The sequence below is a fragment of the Macrobrachium rosenbergii genome, chromosome 36 (assembly GCF_040412425.1).
Source record: "Macrobrachium rosenbergii isolate ZJJX-2024 chromosome 36, ASM4041242v1, whole genome shotgun sequence".
Lineage (NCBI taxonomy): Eukaryota > Metazoa > Arthropoda > Malacostraca > Decapoda > Palaemonidae > Macrobrachium > Macrobrachium rosenbergii.
The window spans coordinates 18,462,755-18,476,062 of NC_089776.1; the positions used below are offsets into that span (position 1 = coordinate 18,462,755).

General features: G+C 36.8%; 1 protein-coding gene across 1 annotated transcript; it reads left to right on the forward strand.

Annotated features, from left to right (window-relative positions):
* Positions 1 to 941: 941 nt before the first annotated feature.
* LOC136824988 (uncharacterized) lies at positions 942 to 9,242 on the forward strand. Its single transcript, XM_067080978.1, has 3 exons — positions 942 to 1,038; positions 5,188 to 6,046; positions 7,710 to 9,242. Coding segments are annotated over exons 1-3 (1,320 nt in total). The 5' UTR covers positions 942 to 1,037; the 3' UTR covers positions 8,170 to 9,242.
* Positions 9,243 to 13,308: the final 4,066 nt, after the last annotated feature.

The following is a 13,308-nucleotide window of genomic DNA, read 5'->3' on the forward strand; positions in this document are numbered from 1 at the left end:
TAATGAACATAAACACACATATATCTCTAATGTATTGGACAATATATTAATATATATATATATATATATATATATATATATATATATAAATAAATAAATATATATATATATATATACATACATACACATATATATATATATATATATATATATATATATATATATATATATATATATATATATATATATATATATAATACTTAAAGGAAGTTGTTGCAAGGATAGTAAGCAGAATTACTTGGTTTACAGGTTCTCATGACAAACCAAAAATATTTTTTAATTTTCTGTTAAAGAAAACTATTGTGACGGCTTTGTCTGTCCGTCCGTACTTTTTCCTGTCCACACTTTTTCTGTCCGTCCTCAGATCTTAAAAACTACTGAGGCTAGAGGGCTGCAGATTGGAATGTTGATCATCCACCCTCCAATCATCAAATAAACCAAATTGCAGTCCTCTAGCCTCAGTAGTTTTTATTTTATTTAAGATCAAAGTTAATCATAATCGCACTTCTGGCACCGCTAAAGGTACCAACAACACAGGCCACCACCGGACCGTGGCTGAGTTTCATGGGCCGTGGCTAAAAGTTTCATACAGCATTATACGCTGTACAGAAAACTCGATTCCGCCGAAGTTTCTTCGGCGCATTTTTTCCTTGTTTATTCAGGCAATACTAGTGCTCAAGAAAACTACAAGCCGTGCAATCTATGCCGCTGAAGTGTTGAAGTCAATTATTGGTAAAAGACACACATACGCTCAGAGAGAGAGAGAGAGAGAGAGAGAGAGAGAGAGAGAGAGAGAGAGGGTTATTGATAGCATTGCGTTTGGGGCTGGACCAGGTACTCTTTTCCCCCCCACAAGGCCTCCTCAGTCCCCAATACAGGTCGTCATATCCGTAACAGAAAACCTCTTTTTGAATATAATATTAGCCTCGAGGAATTCTTGCCCTCAGTCGAGCGTGGATTCGTGGAGGACTTGCACACACTTCGCCTTTACCCTGAGACCTACTGACAGGTGGAACACGTTCTTGGAACTTGACGCAAGTATGTTGTAAATAAATCGACCTAAAGTGGCTTCAGTTCATTAATGTTTCTCTGTTCATGTAGTGCGGGTGGGAGTTATTTTTGTAAGATGATAACATTCTTTAACAGTTCTTCTAATTAGAGGCTGTTCTGATTTTGAGTAATTTAAAAAATAGGGTCTCTTTTTAAGTAGTCTCATATCACCCATTGCTCAAAATCAAGTTGTATTCATTTGGGTATAGTAGACACAATTCCTTTCCAAATCATGTGAGCAGTTTACATTTTCTTGAGAATAACTGAGACTTTGCTTTTTTGCACATTAGAATAGACTGTGGTAGAAATTTATTTTTTGTAAAAAGATTTGAGTAACCTCTCTGATTCTTAAGCGTACGGTGGTCATAAAGAAGTCCCTACATTATATCGCAGGTAAAAGCCAAACGAGATTCGCTGGCTCAAAGGTCCACTATACATGGCTTTGACGTTTTCAAGATGTAGCAAGTGCTATTGTTTATAAAATAACTTGACGCTTTGTTAATGAGATATAGAGGAGACCTGAGACGAAGGAATCCTGATTTTCTCTACTGCTATTTTTGCTTTACGAACCTCGCTTACACTGACAAGGTTAGAGGACGGTTCTTTTGTGAATATGATGGGTCTGATTCTTAAGTAGGCAGATCTTAAGCGTTATTAGTTTTAAAATGTCTGGTTTAATGCTCATGTATATTTGTTTCTTCCTATAGGCCTCAATTTATGAAATAGCAAAGTTGACCAAGTTACATGCTGTTTCGAGGAATGAACACTTTTTTCGAAATGGTTAATATCAAGTGATAAAAAATTTTTTTCTTAAATTTTTCACCCAATAATCTGACATTTAGTTTTAAATGTTTTAATTTGAGGTATTTTATTTTTGGCTTCAAAATGGACCAAAGTTTTGAGGGCTCTGGCCTCTTCATACCCAGAGTTGGTCGTGTTTTTTTACGACATTCATTACATGCTTTGGCAATTCACGAAGAAGCTTTGATAACTAAATTATTCAATAATGGATTTCCTGTATTGTAGATGGAGGAAAATGATGTAATTACATTAACAGTTGCTAGAGAAAGGAAGAGGGATCCCTTTGCTTTGCTTTTCCTTCTATTGGAAGGTCAAAAGACAAAGTAAAAGACCGCCACCTACACAAATGGGTTACTATTACTTGTAGTGTGAGCCCATGAATTTCTCCGTGTTGTGTTACTCGTAAACCCTTACACACAGTCATTTCCCTTCCCGTAATCCAGCTGCTCATTAGTTCTAGGAATAATATTCATTCAGGGAATAATAAGTTACCCACACAAGCACTCATCTACTCTAAGTATTTTACAGATCCTGACTCATGCATCCAGAGCACTGAGAATTTCTGGATGGATATTTAGAACTTTATGGCTTGGGATGGAGAATGAAAAGGGAGCCTTTGAGCACCGTTCTGCAATTTACCTATCCATTGTTATTTATTCCAGCACAACGTATGCAAACATTTCATCTCCGAATCACCTAGGTTCTAGTTTAGCATTTCTTGCAAGACAGCTGTGCTTCATTTTAAGTTACAGCATACTTCAGTGAAACAAGTCCTGGTAATACCGTAACAGTTATTAAAGGACTCCAATATAGGAAGTCTTGATGACATTGTAACTGACCCAAGTGGCATGATTGTAGGTACAACGACCCCTCATTGCATCAATGTAACTGTTACGACAAGTTTTCTTAATGGTAGTTAGTAACTGATCGTAATGGAAGGTTAAACAATGTTTTTTTGTTACAAACTGTGTGAAGTTGGGGGTGAGCAATGAGGGATAGAGACCCATCTAAGTCAGGTCACGATATATTCCAATTACTTTTACTAAGTTCCAGTACGTAAGGAAGATTATGTTTGGCCAGTGCTCTATTTTTCATTTTCTGATAGAAGACTCTGATATCCATAATTTTTTTTCTGATCTAGATTAATTTAACCTTGCCTGTTAGGGCGAGAACCCTTTTTTGTTCTGCAAGGCAGAAAAAAAAAGAACTGGTATTTCTTTAAATGGGCAAAAAGAGAAGAGAAACCTGAGTTTCCTTATAAATGAATGATGCATGTGAAGTTTAGGCTCAAAAGGTTTGATATCCTAAATTCGCCATAATTTTTGTCGGTTGAGGATTTCCATCTTTGCTTTTTATCTAAATTAACAAAGATTAATCTGATAATCGTTATAGTAATTCCAACTTACTATTTATATAGAAAAGAATGGATGAGGAACCATTTCGTCTTGTTCAAGTCCGCAAAACCCAGGTTTTGTCTTTGATGCGATTATAATGGTTTTCTCTTTTATTCCTTTTTAAGAGGTAATTTTCCGTGCAGAGTAATGTTCTGCGTTTTGTAAAATGTGGCTTCTTCAAAAGATTCGTATATTACATATTTAACATGTAATATGCAACACTCAAAATTGGCATTCAGTCATGACCAGTTCCAGAGTCTTTAAAGAATTTCCAAATTTTCTCGTTATGTCCTGAAGTAGCCTGACCTCATAATTCGATACTTACCAGGCGAAAGTTTTTAATTTAATTTTAATGGTTCCTCTACTGTATGCAAGTAACTCGTAGTGTCTCCAAAAATGAGATGATTTATGCGTGGACTGCATTTACCAGAAAATAGAAGCTCAGATGATTAATAGATAAGAGAGCAGAAAGAGCAAAATCTGGCCAGCATTTCTAGACAAAGACTCGTAACCAAAACTAATTAAGATTTTATTTCAGAAGTTTCCTTTAAATCAGACGACTAACAACGAAGAGAACTGACGTTTAATGAAACCAACCATTAAAAAATTAATTAACCTTACCTAACTTAACTTAAACTATTTAAACTATGTGGTCCCATAATTTCAACTTGCGTCATTTCCAGAGTAAGTAATCCATCAGTGATATGTGTTCTTAAACCGTCTCTTGCATTACTGACTTTGACTGTCCAGTCTATTTTTGCCTGTTCACAGATCAAATATAGAACAAGTTAACCGTATTAATCCACCTTTAAAGCAGGAATGACCCTCACTCTTTAGTAATGACGTGACATATCTTATGCAACAAGGAATGTCTCAAAATCTAGTTGTCACTCAGATTTCTAGAAAAAGACTACCATGCTGTTATCGTTTCTTTACCTCTTCTCCTTATTATCATTATTATTGTTCATTATGTACATATACTTGCATGGAACGAGAGGAAAGGCCAACGGTTTGCAGATCATACTTCCACCGAACAGAATGTTGTGAATGAATGAAAGGATAGAGAAAAGAGACGAAATAAATGTTTAAATAAATAACAACAAAATACTAAAAGAATGCAAGAGAACTCAAGTTCAAAACCGGAAGGCTGTAATACTGAGGCAATGACTAAGCGCAAAGTTTGACAGCATCGATTTTTTTGGGCACCACCCACTCGTGAACCTGATCCACAACCACAGCTGACTACACTTCGGTTTTCTTCTCGCTCAGATGGCCACTTATAGTATGAAAACTGTTCGATGTGACGTTAGAATGACTCTCATCCTGGAAATCTAGGTGTCCTGTTTCCTAAAGCTTACTACTGCATGACTTTGCAGGGTTTTTTTTTTTCAAGATGTAAAAGCGAATTACAGTTACCGACGCTTAAACGAGATGAAATTTTAAACCTTCTTTTAGTGACTGACTGAAATAGCTTCAGACTATTATGCTAGTTCCGATAGAGACTACAAAGTCTACCCCAAAACCAAATCAAAGTTCTTCAAAAAGACGGCATCATGCTTACCCCTTACAAATGGGAAAAAAGCACGTTAAAAAAAGAAGAAGATTATGCTAGTGACGGTTTTTTTTTCATAATTGTTGTGTTTTGCCAACATAAACGAGGCGTGAACTCTGAATGATATAATATCCCATGGTATTGCATAATCAGTTCCACTGTACCGAATCCTTGTTATTTTTTGCGTCATAGGTCAGCGGTTCTTGGCGTAGTCTGTTACATACTTTATTCTAAGGAATCAGTATATAGAATCAATCTCATCTTCAAGTGTATGGAGGGTTATTAGCATTTTCATAAATGAATGTTTATAAGAATTTAGTCATGATGACTGCATGATGACTGTCAGGTAGCTGTTGACTATAAATTCCTTCTTCTTCTTCTGACTTTCAGTGTATCACAAACACCCTCATTACTCGTACCATCATCATTATCATCATGAGCTTCACGAACATCATCAAGAGCCCCACCACACTGATCCAAAGAGTCTGATAACAGAGGATGAGGTGAGGCAAAGCCTTCATGCCGATAAAGGCGAGGAAGCCGAGATGACCTCCTGGGAAGTCGTGGATTTCACTAAACCAGGGGATAACTATTCCAATTTCGTAACGAGCATAGAGGTCAAGTACACGTTGGAGGACGAGGAACATGAAGTTGTTTACATAGCTAAGGTCAATCCTTGTAAAAAACTAGAGGGCTTTGAGGAAATGAATCATATGTTCTTCGAGAAAGAAGTCCAGTTCTATACTCAATTAGTCCCGGAGCTCAATGCAGCTCTTGAGGAAGCTGGGAAGGAGCCGCTGCAGATACCGAAGCTCTATCATGCAAGTCTCGAAACAGGGAGCGAGCAAGCATACTATGAAGACCTAAGAGCTCGCGACTTCAAGATGGTGGACCGAATACAAAGTTTAGACGCCGCTCACACAACCTTGGTGCTCCAAGAGATCGCCAAACTTCATGCAGCTTCTCGTCTTCTTCAGGAAAAATCTGAAGAACCTCTCGGGGAAAAATATGAATCTATTCTGAAGGGCTGGGGAAGCTTTGCTGACAATCCACTGCTGGTTGGGATGATAAATGGGCAACTCGATCATGCTGAAAAGATATTGAAAAAGGCTGGTGGGGACGAGAAGGCAGTAAATTGGCTGGAAGGTCTCAAACCACAGGCTTTTGAAATCCTTGGCAAGCAAGCAGGGAAGGATGCCTTTGCAGCGGTGAATCATGGAGGTCTGTGGAGCAACAACTTGCTTTTCAGGTAAGAAATATTCTCCATTATTTCATTATATAATGAAGATGATCGTATATTACCAGAATGCCTACAACGCATCACTGGAAGTGTTAGGGGTCCCGTAACAAAGTAAATACTTGGCTTAATACCACTAGACATTACCATGACTTTTAGCATGTAAACAACTTTGGAAGCTTGGAATAAGATATTGGACAATATGAAAAATAAAAGGAACAGGTGAAACAAATGAATAGCCCTGACGCTACTTTATCGACTGTAACATTCTCTTATTTTTAAACCTCTTTCTGATTCCTGAGCTCTCTATGTTATACTTAATATTTTTGCTTTGGTTGTTTCAATGTGTTTTTCGCCAGCATAACTTGGAATGTAAACCTACGTGAGACTATGTAATCATTATAAAATGAGGGAGAAACTGGTAAAAAATAATGAAAGTTTGACTATGTACTTGAGGGGGAAGGACGTTATTTTACAGGGAAATAAATAAATGAGAAAAAAATCAAGTGAAAATGGAAAAATCCAAGTATAGAAATAGTCCCTGAGGAGAAATAGGTCTCATGTCGACAATATAGATGTTTTCAAGAGCTGTTGAGCCTAGAACAAGAGCGATAGGGTTAATGTGAATCTGGTAGACTTTTAGAAGTGTAACAGGAGGGAAGTCAAAAGACAGAAGAATGGAAACTAAAACTGAGTAGGATAGAAAAGAGATTTCAAGGTAGTGATGAAAGTAAATGGATGACTGGGAGCGCAAGGTATAATGTATATTTGGGGAAATGTAGCCCAACAATACATAGTATATCTAGGAATTTGTGAGCAAAAAGTTTGATCAAGGAAGTGAGGGAGAAAATGGACTGATAAGGGATAAGCTGTGTGAGTTCAAACATGGAAGGGGGTGAATGAGTCAAGAATTTTCGGTCCAGAAGTTACTTGAAAAGTCAGACAGTAAAGGAAAAAAGCTTCAAGAGAAGTACATATTCACAGGGAAAACTTATAGTCAAGAAAATTATCTGTCAGGAATGCTACAAAATTTCAATAATGAATCAACGACTGTACTAGTATATGTACATGGAAGAGAATGATTTGCTTTACAGTGGGTTTCAGACAAGCGTGGTTTATATCTTCATGGCTGTTTAATATTTTAAAGAAAAAAGACTGAGCAATGAGATAAGTCAGAGAAGGGCAAAGAGAGATGCTGGGATAACTTCTGTGGGATAAGAAAAGGGGTTACTGATTTGTGATAGTGAAATGAGGGAACAGTGAAATGAGGGAGCAGTGAATGAAAGAGTTGCTAAGGGTTTGTAAGAGGAAAGAGATAAAAGTAATTACTAAGGTTATGAGGATAAATGAAAACCTTGAACATGGAGCAATAAATACTAGTATGGCTAGTGAAAGAATGGGAATTGTTGATTTGTGTAAATACTTTGCTGTAAATATAAGTGGTGGGATAGGTAGAGTTGAGATACAGACTATGTAAAGCAAGATGTAGGCAAAAGACTTTGAGAGAAAAGAGACAAACCTTGTTTACAGAAATGGAGTAGTATATGGGAAGTAGGAAGGATTGAAGGGATGAGGAATGTGCAGATACATAGAAGAAACGGTGAACAGAGGGAACATTACTGATCTAATAACTTCACTGGATACTATTTTCTAATAAACAGCCTTGAATTTACAGGTATAATGATGATGGGGAACCAGAGGAAGTAATGCTGTTGGACTTCGAAACCTGCTGCTATTCTACCCTGGCTCATGATCTGAATTTCTTGATGTACACAAGTCTGACTGAAGAGGTGCGAAAGGAGCACTTAGAAGAATTCATGGGGACTTATACTGCCGCCTATCAGGAGATTATCGAGGCCGGAGGACTGGAGATGCCATTTAACGAAGAAGAGCTCACAGAAGAATTCCGGGAAAACAATGTTTTAGGAGCACTTTTTGCAGTTTTGACTATTCCAGCTGTCCTTCTGGAATCTGGTGATTTACCAGATGGTGCAACAATTGATGGAGAGATGGAGGAAATACTCGATGAGTTTTGGGCTAATATAGATGAAAAGATAGAGACAAGCCCAACGCTTAAACCAAGATTTCTGGCAATTTTTGAAGAATTCATGGAATCGGGGCTGATCAGTGAATAGTTGTAGCTCTCCTCTCTTCAAACGACTATGTGTTCTGCACAGGCACAACAGAAGAAGAGTCTAATGTTATCTGTGAAACTGAAAATATTATTTCATGTGATGCACTTAACACAGAGTTCCTGAAATGTTTGAAGTTCTCACTGCACACTTCGATAATTAGCACTCGTGTCTTATCTAGGAAAAAATTAGATTGCACACGTAAGCTTTTGTGATCTCTGCTCATTCAACTTCTTTATCTACTATTACACGCATCAACTGGATTTCTTTTAAAAAATTCCTAACTAAATTGACTCGTCGTCGGCTTTTCGTACAGCCTCAGCGATAAAAGATATTGATCTTTCAACTGGACATTAACGGCTAGAAAGTTCCTGCAGCCCTTATTATGCATATTTTTTCACCACTATGTCATGAGAAAATCTTGCTGAATAAACGGAACAAAAGTGTAGCTTACATTAAACATACTTTCTCGTCAAAGGTTTAAGAGGTTTCAAAGTTGCCTTTACACAGCTGAGTAAAGTGACAACAAAAATGACTTTCAGTCAGTTCTGATAGTGATTTCTAAGGCGTAGAATCAGCGGCTCTTTTGCCGTTCATATCACATACGCCAAGCTTGCTGATATACAATTCTTCATGACTGTTTTAACTAACATGTAATACAATTGTAGAGGACTTGGTAACCTCATTATTATATTGACGGCAAAATGGATGTAACTCACTAGGAATAAAACAGGAAAAACCCAACTAGTGTTGTGATTTAGAGAACCTATTTATAGCTATCCCGGGGAGATAAGAAATGAATGATATCTCTCACAGTCAGCCTCGTATTTTACCATCAAAAGTCAGGGAAGAGGTTGCAGTGTATTTGCAGAAATCAACTTTTCTTCTTTTTTTTTCCTTTAGATTGCAGTATTTACACGTAAGTCTATCCGTAGCAGCTACAGACTATGTTCGTGTCTGAAGACCACTGACTACGAAAAAACTTTTGTCGAACAATTTATTAGGAAAGTTGAAGTGGCGAAGAAATAATAATACCACTAAAACCAGTTTATTTTGTTAGCATTCTTTTGTACTGTTTGTCCGTCTGTTCCCTTTTAGTAAAAGGAAGTTCAAAAGATAAATGACTGCTTTTTCTTGATTGTTCTCTTTCTAATGTTATCGGAAATTGCTACAAAAAAGACAATAAATGTTCCTTTACTGCAACGTTTAATAATGTCACACAGAGGTAGTACAAATCTCTGTCCTTTTTTTTTTTTGTCCCTGGGCCAAAAGAAAAATGAGCGCTAAGGTAATTAGAGAAAACTGACAGCAAACCACTTTTGCTGGAAGTGTGCACCCGTCTAAATACTGGTTAGACCCAACGTTGCTTAACTTCTTTGTGTGATACACCGTGGGTGGCAGCAAGGTGCTAAAGAAACACACACACACACACACACACACACACACACACACATATATATATATATATATATATATATATATATATATATATATATATATATATATATATAAGACAAACACATTGGCCTAGTTAGGGAGAGCACTGATTTCCGCAAGTTTTCGAGGTTAATGACCTAGTCATCGCTCTGAAATCTACAAAAATAGTAATCAAAACATTTAGAAATACAATTAAAAAGAATGTTCCATTTATGGTTGAAATGAACCAAATGGACGAGACAAAACGAACAAAAAAATGAAAGATGAAAGAAAGTGCATCCTAAGACTAAAAGTAAAGCTATTAAAGCATGAATGAAAAACGAAATTATACGTTCATTTAAACAGTAAGCAAATAAACACGGAGTACAAACGACAGCTGACCCTCTTAATGTGTGTACCAGACAAACTGTGATTCACCTCTGGTTTCACTCTCCTCACGAGCAATGACTCAGGAGATGAGGAAGTTGATTCTCGTCAGAAAAGGACAGTGTTGTAAGATCATTGACAATGAATTGATGAGCCTAGTTGAACAACGTTGTGACCCCCACGGGTTTTAGCCGGGTATGTATCCACCTTTGCGGCGTGTTTAGTACAAGTCCGTTGGGGATGACCGTTAAAACATAAACAAAAGACTGTAAATATCATAAAGATGACCCCAAGAATTATTAGTCCTAGATAACGACCCCCGAAAACCCTTGGGGTTCACTGTCTAGGAAAGATCTATTTTTTTTTTTTTTAAAGATGACACCAAGTCCTGACAGAGTTACAAAACTGACTAACCCAGTGAGAACTGGCTCCACGTGTCGTATCCTGTGCTCTCAACAGATGAATAATAAACGACGCCTGATACAGGATTTGTAAAAGCAAATCGAAAATAGTTATTAGAAATATATTTAAGCATTTCTTGTAACTTTTCCGAACAAAATAAATATTGTGTTCAATTAAAGGCAGTCGATATACTGTAATTTTGCATCTTTTTTGTCAGTGGTGTCTATCGGTCAAGCAAAGAACTGTTCTCTGAGACGCAAATAAAAGACAGAGTTTAAAAACGAAACGAAAGTTTTATGCTTTATTTGTAAAAAATTCTAAATAATGATAATTGTATAGTGTTGATCAGAAAGTGATGCAATTTAATCCGGATCCAGTGTTTTGCACTGTACTGAAAACAGGAATTTCAAATGCACCTTCGTTCCTCTATATCTGAGCATCTAAAAATAACTCATATATATATATATATATATATATATATATATATATATATATATATATATATATATATATATTTATATATATTATATATTATATATAACACACACACACACACACACACACACACACACACACATATATATATATATATATATATATATATATATATATATATATATATATATATATATATATTTGTGTGTGTGTGTGAGCAACGTCAACAGTTTTGCAACCGGCGAGTGTGCACCGCCTCCATCTAACATTCATGAGAAAATGACTAAAAGAGGGAACAATCAATGCTCAACAGTGTACTGATAAATTCATTGCATTGGCTTTACTGCACAGACAAATTTTCACATTGATCTGAAAATCTAGTTCAAGCTCTGGGATAACGAAACACGGGAAGAACTAAGAAGAAGAAAACTAGTTTTGAATGAGGAATGAAATGGAACAATGGAGTTGGTTCCATTTGCTCATAAACTTACTATATGCTGTCTGTGTGTCGACTGGAAGTAAGAACCAATGAATCTGATAAGGATACTTATATATTTTATAATGTTTCATAATGAAGAGACAAGGCTGCCATGGAAGCACAAGGGGAGGTAGAGAAATCCACGATTTGGAAGAACGTAGCATGAATGATTGGCCGAACCTGTTGCCCCTCCGATTCACGAACTCAGGCTCCATGGAAGTTATTCAGCCTTCCATACAAAGATCCCTGACGAATCTTCGAATACTGACATAGTTTCGTTTCCTATACTCAGAATCAATACTTTAAGTATCAAGCCACACAGACCAGTATTCATGAGGCTTAAAATACCTCGAATTAGAATTCTGAAAACCCTCAGCGCTGCATGCGGACATTATGGCTCTCAGGAAATGGGTTTCCGATCGTCACTGCTCACTGCTGGCTATTCACTCAAAGCAAAAACATGAAGGAGTGATTTCAGCTGCTTTCATAAATAAGAATTCAGAATAAACCAGGTCAGCTGAGCTTGAACCGGAATGTTTGTTAAGAAAGTTATTAGATCAACATTCTACATATCAATTCTACCAACAGCTTCAGCGGAACTTCAGGGCAAACTCTCTGTCTCAGCCAGATTCATACATGATTTGCCAGACTTTCCTCTAAGCTAATCAATGGCTGGAAGGCCAAGTCAATGAACCAGGACGCGAATCGGTGTCGGAACGCAATGCCTGTGAGTGGAACAAAAAACTGCTTCACTAAAAGATTACTGTTATAAAAACTGAGTTCTTTTGTTTTCCGTAAGTGTCAACTACAGTATTATCATCGCTTTATCCCTTGATTGTCAAACGCCTAAAGATTAAGATAGCCAACGGCATTCTTGGTCACAATAATTCCTTTCAGTTTTGTGTATGTTCAGATGATATTAACGTTAAGATTATGCGTCTGTCCAAGGTAACAGTGAACTCACGTAAAGATGAGTATGGGCAGCGTAAGTGAAAAGGAGAAAAATAATGTTTAGTCATAAACATTATTATTCTCCTTTTCACTTTGACAGGAACACTTTTACAGAAACTATGGTGCTACCGTAGTATGAGATCTACCATCCATTTTCAACATTTGACTCCTCAGGGCCTAGTACTAAACACGGCGAAACAGTGTAGGTGAGTCACTGTTTCGCCGTGTTTAGTACTAGCCCCTGGGGGATCAAATAGTTTTGTGTATAGTTTGAGGAAGTAATTGCCATAGGCCTTCATTTGGTTGTTTGGTAGACAGCATCCTAATTTTTGGTAGGTCGCGAATAGCTCAGTAGATATCATACTATAGTAGCACCGAACACTGTTAAGTTACAAGGGAGCCAAAGGAAGTGGCTTTCCCAGAGACCAAAGTTAACTGGAAATGAAAAATTACAATAAATTCTAAACTACGACATAGGATCAACTCAACTAACTTTTCAGTGATTGCTTCAGTTCATTGAGAAATGACTTGTGTTTGTCTTGAAGTCAAGCTAGAAGTAAAATGATTCTTGAAGGCATGCTTCTCTACTTAGTAAAATCATAAATACTGCTGGTAAAACATTAGAGTGTGATTAATTAAATATGCCCTTTATAGAAGGAAGTTAGTGTGCAAGGCATAAAATAACCTTGATTATTTCCAGATTAAGACAGATGGGAGTTTGGAGGAAAATTTTTTTGAGATTATATTGAATTCTTATTTAACAGATTGAAAAGATTAGTTGTTGGTGGGCACCACGGTGACTACAGTAAAGTATTCTGTGGTGTTCCCAGGTTAGTGTTCTGGGTCCACTACTAATTACATTATTATATAAGCGTGATAAATGGTTTGGCCTTGAAAACAAGCTTGCTGCTTATACAGATGACACTATTCTCCTTACATCGATCCTACCTCCTGGATTCAGCATTCTGTTGTTAGTGAATACCTTCGCAGAGATTTTGCTAAAATTAGTACATGGGACAATTTATGAAGCAAGGCAGTAAACCCTAACAAAACTCAGTGTATAATTGTTAGTA